Source organism: Capsicum annuum, chromosome 9, assembly GCF_002878395.1.
Source record: "Capsicum annuum cultivar UCD-10X-F1 chromosome 9, UCD10Xv1.1, whole genome shotgun sequence".
Lineage (NCBI taxonomy): Eukaryota > Viridiplantae > Streptophyta > Magnoliopsida > Solanales > Solanaceae > Capsicum > Capsicum annuum.
The window spans coordinates 210,903,468-210,919,014 of NC_061119.1; the positions used below are offsets into that span (position 1 = coordinate 210,903,468).

Below are 15,547 nucleotides of genomic sequence, written 5' to 3' on the forward strand. Positions count from 1 at the left end.
AAAGTAAAGCAAAAGACGTCATATAGCCTCTCGAAGTTAGATACGAATGTCTACGTATAGATTTGTGAGACTCTATTAGACGTCCTGTTCTTACACCGTTGAGGCCAATGAAACCTGCCTGCTCTGATACTAATTTGTCATAACCTAAAAAAGGAGGGTCATGATAACACTTATCATGGCGTACCTTAACAAGTAAGCCTATCACCCAAATTGATACAAAAAGAAGAAAAGACAGAAATATCCCAATGTAAGGCTTCTAGAACGAAGATGAACCAACCATACAAGTAATCGTAAAAATGCGGAAAGACTTATCCAAAATACCGATTATGCCCAAAACCAAGTGTCAATAGTATAAGAACTACTAATACTATTCAAAAGTCAAATACATTAGAAAAATAACCACAAAGAAATAATATCTGTCTCAGAATACTAATAAAGATATAAATACTATAGAAATATGGAGGTGAACTTTGGACGCATGAATGTCGAACCGCTACCTTGAAAGCTCCAACAATCACCTGCGTCAAGCAAGTTGAGGCGCACTCGATCTAGGACCTGCACCGAAAGGGCGCAATAGGCATGAGTACGGTCCACTTGTACTCAGTAGGTATTATAGACCGACCAAGAAAAGTAGAAAATAAAGCATACCAAATACATACAAAGGGTACGCCACCTGCAATAAAAAAATATCCTAAAACGGTATCGCACACCGCTTGCACTGACAGTTCTAATATATCACTTATATTATAACAATACACCAAGATATAAAACACAAGTATACATTATATCACATGTGAGTAGAATAAGGGAGAACATGTAGATACAAGATCATCAAATATAAGTAAAGAAAGATAAGACAAATACATGGATGACAAGTCAATATGGCAATAAAGCACAACATAAACACAATAAAGTAAGTGCAATATATATGATGATGATGATGATGCACGAGGTCTCCGCACAACCTCTGGAATCATCACACAATCCCTGTATATACCTACGGAGATAAAGCTTCCCAACATAGGAACCATAGGGGGTTCGTCAATCTATATACAATCCACATATCTTATATCTCCTTTCTGGAACATCCCTCAGAAGTGGTTTTATAAGCTGTTACAATATCTCCTCGCCGGCACATCCCTAGGGGAGGGTTTTAAAAGGGTGTTGCCAATGTTACTCACGTGTTGCCATGGTCGTACCAATGTTTCACAAATGAGTATAATATGAGGATGTAATGCTCAAAACCAATCACAAAGACTATTTCCACAACCAACCACATGATATAGTTCCACAAACAACTACAATAATACTTTTTCACAACTTTGTGAGTCAATATCCACTCATTATTTTCGTTTCATTCATGAATTTTTACATGTCTCATATACCGAAAAGTATGAATATATCACAATACAACAATGGTACCATATTAGGTATTTCAAGAATATAGTACTATTATTCACATGTATTTAGGACTATCAACATCACATAGGACTCCGCACAGTCACACACATCACATAATATCTCAATTTTAATAATTACATCACATATAGGCCCCCACGTGAGCACAACATATAGATAGCCCTTTTTCATGATTAGTTCACATCCTTAACATGCATTTTGTACCACTATTTACTACTTAGCGAGTCTGAAAGAGTTAAGTTATAACCTACCTCAAAAGTCGAAATCGGTCCGCTACACTTTGAACCCACAACCGTACTTTTCACAAACAATCCCAAACTCCACTAAAAATATCAAATATGGAATCTACGCATCAAAACAAAATCAATGACACCCATATTGACTACTTTTTATTTGGGGTCAAAATGGATCCCCGAAACAGATTTTCAAAAAAAAATAGCAAAATCAAAACTTTACTTCAAAAACATGTTCTTCATATTTTTAAGAATCTACAGCTGAAAACCTTAGTCAAATTGAGTCAGAAAAAGAGGTTCAAATTGAAGAAAAACCATTTTTAAGCTTAACCAAGTAAAATCTATGAAATTCGAGTTAAAATCAAGAATCAGAGTTGTTTTAAAGGTTAAATTGATGGAAAACTAATAATTATAAGATAAAAATACTATTCAAGTGAAAAGAAGTGAAATTGGGGTTTATAATCAAGCCGTAAGTTTGTAGGATTTTGATAAATTAATCAAGAAATTACTTTAAAAAAGTGTGAATTCTTATCTTAAATTCGTAATAAAATCAAGAAATAGGTGTTAATCTATTTTCTCAAGATTCCACAAATTTTACTTTTAAGCTCCCACACTATTTTATGGTTTACCTCCCAAGAGGAAAAATGAGCAAAATGGGTCAAAAAGGTATTTATATTGCAGAAAAATCTGGTTTATGCACTAGATTTTCCTTCAAGTTCACCTGGACTTTGACGGGGTACCCGGGATTCATTTGGAGTAAGATATACATAAACAAACTATGCAATCATACTAAATTTGATGTTCCGGACGCGTTGGCAAAGTCACATTTCCAAAAAACAATCGTTTCACTAAGTTGACCCCCGAAATCCTAAATTGTAATTTTCTAAATCGAGGATTGAAATGAGATTTAAAAGCGGTAAAATCACACCAAATATGCTAACACCCTAAAATCGATATTTCGGATCTGCTGGCGAAGTCAAATTTTCCATCCAAGGTCGTTTTGATCAAATGTGGGTCCCACACTAATTTTTCTAATTTTTCAACTTTTTTATCAATAGGTTGAAATGAGCTCGGGTGCACCGCGACCCAAACCAAAGATCCACTTAGCCTAAAATGATATTTCAGAGCTAGTGGCACAGTCCGTTTAGTCATCCGTCACATGAATCAAAAGATATCCCATAATTCTAAAATAAGGCTTCGAAGCGATAAAAAATCACAATATCGCATAAATGGTACCAAAATACATCAAAAACCATGCCAATCACTCCCACATCCCAGAAAAACCATAATGCAACTGTGGGGAAGGGTAAAATAGTCAAATCACACAAAATCACAAATTTCACATATTCTATCAAATTTTTAGGTCGTTATATTTGTAAAGTTTTTAATTGATCTTTAATAGTTGATCTAATTGATGCTTTACCGCTTCTCACAGTGTTGCTTCATGATAATTATTTTGTATTGTGAATAACTTTATCTAAGCATTTTGTGTTCAATTCAAATCGATCATTCAACGAAAATTAATATGCTTGATCAAGAATAATAATCTTAGATAGGTTAATTTCTCTCATACATACTCACGCACACTCTAGAGTTTCATGATAAGCATGAGTATATAACAATTATATTGACATAACGTCGAACACGCCTAAAAAAGGCAAAAGGTCGTAGATGACAATGACTAAAAATTGACAGCTTTTTCCTCCGTTATCACTTTATTAATACTTATGTCTTATTATTAAAATCACTTATTAATACTTATGTCCTATTTACTTTGAACAAATCCTCCAACAGATTCTTCATATCAATAGTGATGGGAGTCATAAAGATAATTCAAGTGGAGGATGATGACGGTAAGAGACTCATAAGGAAAGATGATAATGACCTATTTATTTACTTGGAATCTCACATGAGTGACATTGCAGAAGCTAAAGCTCTATAGTTTGGAGTCCAATATTATTCAACATTATATTACAAATCTAGAGCTTATCTCTTTCTCTATTTTTTTCGTTAATAAAAAGAGTTGACTTTGTGATGTTTGTTATTGTAGTGCTGAGCTCAAGGTTTATCGAAAACAATCCTTTTACATGAATGTTTTGTTATAGGCACGCTAAGCTGAATTTGCGCTTTTATATTTGTCTATAAATGTATTTGTATGGAAAAAATACATTGATATATAATACAAAAAGGGTCTAGCCAGTCTTCTACACACTCAGATAAATTAAGGACCTTATTATTTTATTTCTACTTTTTTTGCCTGACTTCTATTTTAAAAGATTAGGTATATCCAATTAGTTTGGTAAAAATTCTTAAATTTTACAATGTTAAAAATATGAAAAAGGGACAAATATATCCTCGAACTATGATAAATGGTACATATATATCTTCTATCATGCTTTGGATACACATATACCCCTACCGTTGATGAAATGGTACGTATATGCCCCTCAGACTAACAGTGGGAGCATATACATACCATTTCACTGACAGTAGAGCATATGTATATTCAAAATATGACATGAGATATATACGTAACATTTATCATAATTTGAGGGTATATTTGACCTTGTCTAGTCGGCAACCTCATGTTAGCCAAAAAGAATCAATAAAATTTTTATTTATAGGTTTAGTAGATACTTTTTAATTGTTTGACATGATATATAATTTTAGTTAGATAAAGGACACTTTAGACAAAATAAAGTTGAGTAAATTTCTGAGATAATTATCGTTAGTTGAGAAACTTTGAAGGTGTTTGATCAAGTTTACTTGTGAAAATAGAAAAAATTAGCTTTTGTTTTCAACAGTGAGAAGCGATTTTTCTGAAATCGGAGAAATGTTTGGTCATGAAATAAATTAGAGTTGTTTTTGAATTTTTGAGTAACTTAATTTGTTGTTTTTGAATAACGTGAAAGTGGAATTTTTCAAAATTTATGGTCAAACATAATTTGGAAAAAGTAAAATATTTTCATGGTCAAACGATCCCTTAGCTTTTACGTTACAAAATAAAGTTAGAGTGATCTCTTGTAATAAAAATTATTAATCGAGTGACTATATAAGAAATCAAACTTGAGAAAAGCCAGCTTCATCATATTCAAAAAAATAGATGTTGATGATGCATGTTGGTAATACATAAACAGGAGTTAACATTTTTTTGTGCTTCTCCCTAGTAATACTTAGATATGGGTTACTACATTAATGTTGATAATAGATACTCTCTTAGTGCTAACATACTTAAAAGAGTTTAGTGATTCAATTATGAGCCTTAATTAGGCTTGTTCGAAGGAGTTTTGCATAACTGTTTTGAGAAGTCTTGTCAGCTACAACAAAATACGCCATGCCAGCAGCTGTGGAGACAATGAGTGCTTTCACAGTTGGATTCAAAAAGGTTCCTGAGAAAATTGAAGAAAAGGTGTCATTTAAGTTTTGAACGAAGGATTGGTGATATTAACCAACTTAAAGGGTCAAACATAATTAGGAAACCTGGTTAATCTTTTCAAAAATATAAATCAACCCACACCCCTCCTCTCCAAATCAACCGTCTCTCTCCTCTCTCTCGATAGTTTCTTCCAACCAACAGTTCTGCAAACACTACTAAAAAAAAGGCAAAAACCGACCACAGAAAACTGACCACAAATTGTGGTCAGAAAAAATCGACCACTAGTGGTTAGATTTTATTTATTTTTAAATTTTTTTTAAAAGCGACCACAAGTGGTAGCTTTTTTATTTTAAAAAATCAAAATAATTATTAAAATAATTTTAGTATTAATTATTATTTATTTTGCAAATGGAAAAAAATTTATAAATAAAAAAAACCGACCACTAGTGGTCGGTTTTAACAAAAAAAAATATTTAAAAAAATATTTAAAAAACCGACCACTTGTGGTCGGTTTTTATTATTATTTTTTAATTATTTTTTTTAAAACAAACCACTTGTGGTCGGTGTTTTTGTTTTTGTTATTTAAGAAAAAAAAAGAACGACCACAAGTCGTCGCTTTTATATTTTAAAAAATTATAATAATTAATTTTTTTTTTTAAAACGACCACAAATGGTCGATTTTATATTTTAAACTAGTGAGAAGATGGGCCCAACATCTATTCTAAATTAATATTATAATAATAATCATATCAATTAATGTGACATTTTTTGAATTTTAAAAATTAAATAAATTTTATTTTTTAAAGTAATTTTTGCATATATTCTTAAAATATATTAAATTATCAATGATTATGATTTATCAGTCAAATATATAATTTTATTTCAAAAATTTAATTCACGATCAAAATTAAACTCTACAAATTTATAAATTAATAAAGAGCCTGAAAAATCAAATTCGATGGGCCTATATTACTGTTTTTCAGATAACACGAGCTCAGTATATGTTATTTTTTATTTCAAACAATGTGATCTAAATAGAATTTAGATAATCAATCATACTTTTAATACGTTTTTAGATATTTTAAGTTGTTAACTATTGTAATTTATAATATTTTTTTTGTTTTCAAATAATATATGTTACTCTCCTTGTCCAAACTTTTGTGGCGTTGATAGTCAATTATATTTTAAAAATAATTTAAATTTTTAATTATTGTGATTTATTATACTATTCTTCTATTCCAATTTAAATGTCATTGATATAATTTTGAAAGTCAATCAAATATTTCATATCTTTTAAAATTTTTCAAATTGTTAATTATTGTGATTTATAATATTTTTTACGTACTTTTTGAAATATATGACACATTATTTTTACTTTTAGATATTTTAAGTTGTTAGTTATTGTAATTTATAATACTTTTTATGTAATTTTCAAATAATATATGTTACTCCCCTTGTCCAAAATTTTGTGGCATTGATAGCCAATTGCATATTTTAAATAATCTAATTTTTTAATTATTGTGGTTTATAAAACTTTTTCTTATATTTCAATTTAAGTGGCACAATGCTTAGACTATAACAATTAATTAAAGGTGATATAGTAAAATTACGATTGAAACAAAGAAACAAACATGTCTTAAATTATTCACAATAACTAATAAGAAGTGATATAACAAAATTACTACAAAAAGTACGTGTGATTTTTTTTTTAAAAAAAAATGGGCCTCATATAAGACGTGAAGTTAATTTAAAACATCAAAAGTTAACTTATCATTTTATATCTATTTTATTTTATTATTAAATATATATTTTTGTAATATTTAGATGACTTATAATAATTAATTAGGATGATATTTAGTAAAATTACGATTGAAATAGTTGAAGCAGACATGTCATATATGTGTGTGTATGTATATATATATATATATATATATATATATACAGTATATACATATAATATAGTGAACGTATATTAATGACATAAAATAAACCAACCGATAATTCAACTGAGTATTTGTGAATTACGTTACGTTGTATATTATTATGGAATAGTAAAATCGGGTATGTAATGTATATAGTATGTATTTGAATGGTGATAGCCAATTGAATATATATATACGTATATCTCATGTAGTGATGAAATAGATATACTATTTTGTGTCAATACAATATTGAGACACGTATATTGTTGAAGTTCTAATAATATAAGACAAGTATTACGAGGTATATATACATATATCTCGTATAGTGACATATGCAGTAATCGAAAACTCGATAATTGAATCTATATATCAAAATATTGTGAATAATGCACTGATATCATACTATTGAGCAAATAGATATACTATTTTGTGGGAATGTAGATACGCATATATTGTTGAAGTTGTAATAACGTAAGAGAAGTAATCGATAATTTATCTAATTAACATGTTGTATTATGAGGTATATATATATATATCTAATTAAAATCGATAATTTATCTGATTAACACGTTGTATTATGAGGTATAATATCATAATTAAAATTTAATTAATGAAAAATTTATCGTAATTTGCAAAATTCATTAATATTATCATACGATTGAGAAAATATACTACTCGTGTTAATGTGATGATAAAATAACTAAATATCTGATTTATATATACATTGTATTACATTAATTAGATACTGTTATAAATATTATAAAATTTATTAAAAAATTAATTTTTATATACGTAATCTATTTTAATATCGACATTTTTATTACATTTCCTAAAATAGCAACCCTAATTAAATTCAATTTCCCAATTCATTTACTTTCTAGCCACATTTTATATATGTCTATATCAATTTTAGCCTAAATTCATTTACAATTTAACCTCAAATTAAAATCCCCAATTTCAATTTTATTTGACTCCGCTCAATTTTAATCATAGCCATTGATCTCATCTGATCAATAACTGAGATTAAATCCACCATTTATCACACTTTTAAACAAAATAACTCAAACCCTAATTCATTTTTCACAAAAATAGCGCACCGTCATCTCCCTCTTCCTCTCTCCCTATCAACGAAGACGGAACCCCAGCGTCGCCAGCCGTCGATAGAATCCCAGCGCCGCCAGCCGTCACTGCTCCAGCTTCCTCCGTTAAGCCATCGCTGCTCCAACCGGCAGCCATCTTCACCAACGCCGGCAGCACCACCAGTCGGTGAAGAAGCCGTCCACCAGCCAGCCGACAACCTTTGTTTAGAGGTAAACTCCATTAATTCCATTAAGATTAACATACAAACTGTCGATATATCGAGCTAGTGCTGGTGCGGGGAAGGGGGCAATGGAATTGTTCTACTATGTTGTGTTTGGTGCTATGGCAGCTATGGTGGTAGTTCTTGAGCTGGGTGGCAAGACTAACAAAGATGGATAACAACTTCACGGGCTTTTAATTCCTTTAAGAACAATTACATTCTTGTTTTCTCTCTTATGATAGGTACGTATGTTTCTCCTATTAGATTTGGGTCTTTTTACATTTTGAAATTCTGGTATGTATGTGCTCGATCTGATTATTTGAGTGTGGGATTTTGGATCTGATTAATTGGGCATTACGAGTTTGCTCTGCATTAGTGGTCAGGTTGTGGTATAAATGAAATCTAGCTTCCGATCCTAACTCATTTTATGTTATCTGAATGCTGAATAAGCTTCCAAGTGTTGATATGCAACTCAATTTGCTTAATGGTCTTTAGATTTATCTGTGCACCGCGGTGTGGGAATACACTGGATTTGTTGTTGTTGTATTTCATTTAGAGTTCTCCAATATTGTATGCATTCTTTGTACTGTATCTTTCTAAATTGTGGCATCAAGACCAAAATTTAGTTTCTTTACTTTTCTAAAAGATAAGGTTGATCTTGCTTAAGGGTTTTAGAATATTTATACCTTGAGTATACATAAACTTGTACAATGTGCTCAAAGTTAAGTCATGTTGTAGACATGTAGTAACTTGAAAATGGAGTTGTGTATCTTTTAATTTGCTAAGCTCATTATTTTCGAAGGTGATGTTGTTGGTTACTTTTGTTTAGAAGGTGATGTTGTTGGTTACTTTATTAGTTGAAAATGCTTAAGTGCCGGTGACTTTAATAGTGAATTAGTGTTTAGAAGGTGATGTTGTTGGAGACATTATTTCTTGAAAATGCTTAAGTTTGGGTGACTTTAATAGTGAATTAGTTTCGTTGGTGCCTTTGTTAGTTGAAAAAGCTTAAGTTTTGGTGACTTTAATAGTGAACTAGTGTTTAGGAGGTCATGTTGTTGGTGACTTTATTTGTTGAAAATGCTTTAGTTTTGGTGAATTTAATAGTGAATTAGTGTTTAGGAGGTGATGTGGTTGGTGACTTTATTAGTTGAAAATGCTTAAGTGCCGGTGACTTTAAAAGTGAACTTTTGTTTAGAAGGTGATGTTGTTGGTTACTTTATTTGTTGAAAATGCTTAAGTGCCGGTGACTTTAGTAGTGAACTTTTGTTTAGAAGGTGATGCTGTTGGTTACTTTATTTGTTGAAAATGTTTAAGTGCCAGTGACTTTAAAAGTTAACTTTTATTTATAAGGTGATTTTGTTGGTTACTTTGTTTGTTGAAAATGCTTAAGTGCCGGTAGCTTTAATAGTGAACTTTTTTTGTTGGTGCCTTTGTTAGTTGAAAAAGCTTAAGTTTTGGTGACTTTAATAGTGAACTAGTGTTTAGAAGTCGATGTTGTTGGTGACTCTATTTTTTGAAAATGCTTAAGTTTTAGTGACTTTAATAGTGAATTAGTGTTTAGGAGGTGATGTAGTTTGTGACTTTATTAGTTGAAAATGCTTAAATTTTGGTGACTTTATAACTGAACTTTTTTTTAGAAGGTGATGTTGTTGGTTGCTTTATTTGTTGAAAATGCTCAAGTGCCGGTGCCTTTAAAAGTGAACTTTTGTTTAGAAGGTGATGTTGTTGGTTACTTTATTTCTTGAAAATGCTTAAGTGCCGGTGACTTTAATAGTGAATTAGTTTCGTTGGTGCCTTTGTTAGTTTAAAAAGCTTAAGTTCTGGTGACTTTAATAGTGAACTTGTGTTTAGAAGGTGATGTTGTTGGTGACTTTATTTGTTGAAAATGCTTATGTTTTGGTGACTTTAATAGTGAATTAGTGTTTAGGAGGTGATGTGGTTGGTGACTTTATTAGTTGAAAATGCTTAAGTTTTGGTGACTTTAAAAGTGAACTTTTGTTTAGAAGGTGATGTAGTTGGTTACTTTATTTGTTGAAATGCTTAAGTGCCGGTGATTTTAATAGTGAACTTTTGTTTAGAAGGTGATGTTGTTGGTCACTTTATTTGTTTAAAATGCTTAAGTGCCGGTGACTTTAAAAGCGAACTTTTGTTTAGAAGGTGATGTTGCTGGTTACTATATTTGTTGAAAATACTTAAGTGCCGGTGACTTTAATAGTGAATTAGTGTTTAGAAGGTAATGTTATTGGTGACTTTATTTGTTGAAAATGCTTAAGTTATGGTGACTTTAATAGTGAATTAGTTTCGTTGATGCCTAATAGTGAATTAGTTTCGTTGGTGCCTTTTTTAGTTGAAAAAGCTTAAGTTTTGGTGACTTTAATAGTGAACTAGTATTTAGGAGGTGATGTTGGTGGTGACTTTGTTTATTGACAATTCTTAAGTTTTGGTTACTTTAGTACTGAATTAGTTTCATTGGTGCCTTTGTTAGTTGAAAAACCTTAAGTTTTGGTGACTTTAATAGTGAACTAGTGTTTAGAAGGTGATATTGTTGATGACTTTATTTGTTGAAAATGATTAAGTGCCGGTGACTTTAATAGTGAACTTTTGTTTAGAAGGTGATTTTGTCGGTTACTTTTTTTGTTGAAAATCCTTAAGTGCCGGTGACTTTAAAAGTGAACTTTTTTTTAGAAGGTGATGTTGTTGGTTACTTTATTTGTTGAAAATGCTTAAGTGCCGGTGTCTTTAATAGTGAATTCGTGTTTACAAGGTGATGTTGTTGGTGACTTTATTTGTTGAAAATGATTTAAGTTTTGGTGACTTTAATCGTGAATTAGTGTTTAGGAGGTGATGTCGTTGGTGACTTTATTTGTTAAAAATGCTTAAGTGTCGGTGACTTTAATAGTGACTTTATTTGTTGGTGACTGCTGTATATTATTGTTGTGGTTGGATCAGTATTTGGGTTTTCAATTTTTTTTTTTTAAATTTTCAGAAAAACCGATCACAAGTGGTCGATTTTTCTATTTTTGTTTTTCGTAAAAAACCGGCCACAAGTGGTCGGTTTTTTCTATATTTTTTTTTTTGCAAAAAATCGACCACTTGTGGTCGGTTTCTTATAAAATTAATTTATTAGTTTAACTAAAAACCAACCACATGTAGTTGATTTTTATTAAATCAATAAAATTAATTTTATAAAAAATCGATCACTTGTGGTCGGTTTATTTTTTCCTAAAATTATTTTTGTTATTTAAATAAAATAATAATAAATTTTTAAAACGAATATATATATATATCTTTAAAAAAACTGACCACTTGTGGTCAGTTTTTAAAAAGATACCGCTACTTTTTCGACCAAGAATTTGGTCGGTTTTTTGGTCGGAAAATGGGGAAAACCGACCACATCTTTTTTTTAGTAGTGAAATTTCTTCTTTCAATCCCCGACGACTTCAATCTCTATTGATAAATAGTTGAGCTTCGAGTTCCTTTTCAACTTTCAACCGTAAATCGACGTGAAAACCTTGCTCTCCAGCCACAACAGCTTTGAGTTCTTCATCGTCCCTTTTCTTATTTTAGAGTTAAAAAGTTATGGACTTTTTAGTTTTGAAGAAAACGAGGAACTTGAGTCAACTTCTCTTCTATTATTGATGAACAATTTCAATGTTTGTTGCTTTAATTTGAAATATGGTCCGAATAAAATCCTACTTTTTGGTATTTTTTCTCTTTTCTTTTCGGTGTGAAATATGATTTTTTGTTGTTTGTTGCATTTTTTGAAGTTTGATTTTTGTTATTTGTGTTTTTACAAACAAAACAACGATATTGGTTTTTTTGGTGTTGCGCCCGTTGCTAGGTTAATTTGTTCTTGTTCTTGGTAAAAATGGTGATATTGTTGTTGTTCTATTGAACAAAATCATAATAGTGTGACTATTTTTTTTTTGCATCAAATTAACCATCTGATGCAATAGATTAACAATCTGATGCAACAAATTTACCGTATGATGCAACAGATTTACCATTGGATAAAAAATCTGATGCAACCATCAGATTAAAAATCTAATGCAACAAACTAATCACCTGATGTAACAGATGAACCTTCTGTTGGATAAAATTCTATCAACTATTCCAACAGGACATGTTCAGGACTTGATTTTTTGAACTGATCATTCATCTATCGTTATAGATGACCCTTCTTTTGGAAGAAATCTAAATAATATTGACCATTGATAACTGTTTCAACAAATCACTCATATATTATAACAGATGTATGATCTATTGCACTGACCAGTCATCTATTTTTATTGTTGCAACAAATTACTCATCTGTTGCAATAGGTTAGTTATATGTTGCAATAGATCACTTTTATGTTGCAATTGATGTGTGATATGTTACACAGACCATTCATTTGTTTCAACAGATTACTCATCTGTGGCAACAGGTTAGTTATATATTGCAACAAATAACCTACTTGGTGCAACAGATGTGTGATCTGTTCGAAATGTTATTTTTCTGTTGTGCATGTTAGATTTACTGTTATCCTTTTTAACGATGCGCTAATAAATTATAATCTATTTTATGTTCCTATTAATTTTAGATAATATGACTCTCAAAATGAAAAAAAACGAACCAAGTCCAAGTAAAGGAACAAGTGAAGCAGCTAGGCTACATCCACCACTCTATGAGCTTGTTTTACATGTGTTATCTCAAGCAGAAGCAGAAAATGAGGAACATGGGGAGGAGGAATGTTTAAAAAGAGATGATCCAAATACTAATATCCTTCCACCGAAGAGTTATTCTAAACCTTCAGCATTGATATTTATCCCGTGAGAATGCAGTGCGATGGTGCCACATATTTAACAGGTGATTTCGTGGTTAAGTTAGCCATGGAAAAATATTTCGACTCCTTCAGAAAATACTTCAAGAATAAAAATTGGATGCTTATTTCAAGGACAGTTGCTTTGGGAAATATCTTGATTTGCCGAAGGACAACAATGCTCGTTTCCAAATGAAAATGGTATATGATCTTCTCAAGCGTAAGTTTATGTATGAAAACAAAGATAAGATGGATGAGGTGTGGATAAATTACTGAGGCATGCTTGTTTGTTTTGGTTGGAAGGATTTTTCTATAGTTACTGGACTAAATTGTTATCCTCCTTCTCCTTCTCCTTCTTAAGTTACACCCATTCTATTCCAAAAAAGGCAAATGCAAGTTGAGTGATCATGAAGACTTGGTGTCCCTTGTTGGTCCAAGCTTCAAAAACAAAAATTTGCTAGAAGCGTTGAAAGGTAAAAGACTTTCAAAGAAGCACAAACAATCATTGTGTTTGGTTTGGTTTGTACATAATATTCTTTAGGCGAGAGACGTTAACAACAATATGCCACTTGGTTTAATAAAGCTCACTTAGGATCTTGAGTCATTTAACATCTATCCTTGGGGTTATGAAAGCTTTACAATGACTGTCAAATATTTTTTGACTCTGTTAATGCCAAAGACAGCCATTTATGGATTTCCATGGCTTTCATGGGAAATATTTCTTTTATGATGATATGATTCATTTTTTTATCCAATAATGCTTTTGATTTATTGGCATTATTTTATAGGCTTGGGTGTTTGAAGCCATATCTTATTTGAGACAAGTGAACTACTAGGAAGAAGTTTTCTGTCCAAGAATTCTGAGATAGTTGTCGTCCAAAACTAATAAAAATGCAAATTTATTGGTATCTTCAACCCCACAAAGGATGCAGTAAGTCCAATTCTAATTATGTTTTTGTTTCAATAATGTTTTTTTTTGAATGATCTAATCATCATTCTAATATATGTAATGATTTATGTTAGATTATGCATCTGTCGTTTGTTCTGATCAATCGAGAGTTGAAGATGTCATTTTTTTCTTTCTTTACGGTTTGTGCAAACTTTATCGAACCTTAAGGCCATTGACAGAATAAAAGTCGAATTGTTTGGAGCAACAACCATCAGAAGAAAAATAATTTTTGAGGGAGGGCTTGTTGTTGTTGATGATGGTAGTGGTAATGAGCTGTTGATCGTGGTAGTGGTGCTCCTGTTGGGGATAATAATGCTCCTCTTATAGTTTTTAAACAAATCATTATGAGTATAATCATATTGGTTATGTAGAGTTTTCCCCTCCTAGTGAATGATTTGCATACAAATGTTAATACTGCGAGGTAAAACATGATGTAGTGATTAATACTATTAATGCATTAACTGCTTCTGTAAAGGAATTATCATCTAAGAGGGTTGTCATTCTATCAAAGAGGATTTCATATCCATCCACTCCATTAGAGATTAAGGCTAAGAAGAGAAGGAAAGTAATTACCAAGGCATTATGAAGCATCCAAAAAATCAAAATTGCAACTCCGTTGTCTTTGTGTTGCACTGTTGAGTAATGTACAAGGCCCACATGAGAGAAGCGTGAGTTGAAGAAGGTGAATACATAACATTTGGTTCAACTAACAAACAGAGACATATTTGTTTCAGCAGATGACACATCTGCTGAAAATTATCAAACAGATATATACATTTGTTGCAACAGTTGACTAACCTGTTACATCAGATACAATATCTATTGCAACATATGTCATGTCTGTTTTAGCAAATCAAACAGGTCTACGTACCATTTTTATTTATACCAACAGATGATTTATATGCTCCAACAGATGGGTTATCTGTTAGGGCAAATTAAATCAAGACTTCCTACTATTTCAGTTTTTCCAAACAGATGAATCATATGTCACAACAGATGGTTTATCCGTTAAAAATTATAATACCGATCTCTCTCATGTTTTAATTTAGTCCAACAGATGATCCATATGTTGCAACAGAAAGATAACCTATTTGCTAAAACTGATGAGTTATCCTTTTCCATTTTTTTTGTATCTTTGTGATTAACATTGACAATTTTCGCTTTTCAGGTGAATGTCATAGTAGAAGCTACTGCTGAACAACATTGATAATATGCTACTCTTTTTATGAAATACAGGTGAGCAAAAGTGCAGAAATCGAACGCAAGTGACATTAAATATCCACGACAATCAAAGTCGAATTCCATAGCATTGGATGATGAGCAACTTGTCCATATTGAGTAGATCATTATAGCTTGAGTCTTTCAAAGTAATAATCTCACCCCTCCTTAGGAATAGTTAGCATCAAAACTTAATTTGTTGATTTATTTGTTGAGATCTGTACCCATAATAGTTTTTTTATATTTCATTTATTTGTTTATTTATTTCATGTAATTTCTGAAGACTTTGACTTATTTTATGTTGTCTATGAATTTTATTTTATTCTTAG

At 31.0% G+C, this 15,547-nt stretch overlaps 1 protein-coding gene and 1 long non-coding RNA gene across 6 annotated transcripts in view; one reads left to right on the plus strand and one right to left on the minus strand.

Annotated features, from left to right (window-relative positions):
• Positions 1–4,901: 4,901 nt before the first annotated feature.
• Positions 4,902–15,547, minus strand: part of LOC107846754 (early nodulin-93-like) — an 85,256-nt gene continuing 74,610 nt past the window's right edge. The window contains exon 5 of the mRNA XM_016691053.2: positions 4,902–5,041. Coding sequence (XP_016546539.2) covers positions 4,902–5,041 — 140 coding nt within the window. The remainder of the gene's footprint in view (positions 5,042–15,547) is intronic.
• LOC107847757 lies at positions 8,001–15,466 on the plus strand. Of its 5 annotated transcripts, none has more exons than XR_007044593.1 (4): positions 8,001–8,492; positions 12,833–13,524; positions 13,840–13,982; positions 15,169–15,466. It is a non-coding gene; the product is annotated as an uncharacterized LOC107847757 (long non-coding RNA). The 5 variants fall into 5 exon arrangements; XR_007044595.1 differs by having other exon boundaries at positions 15,237–15,466; XR_007044594.1 differs by having other exon boundaries at positions 8,002–8,492; positions 12,833–13,252.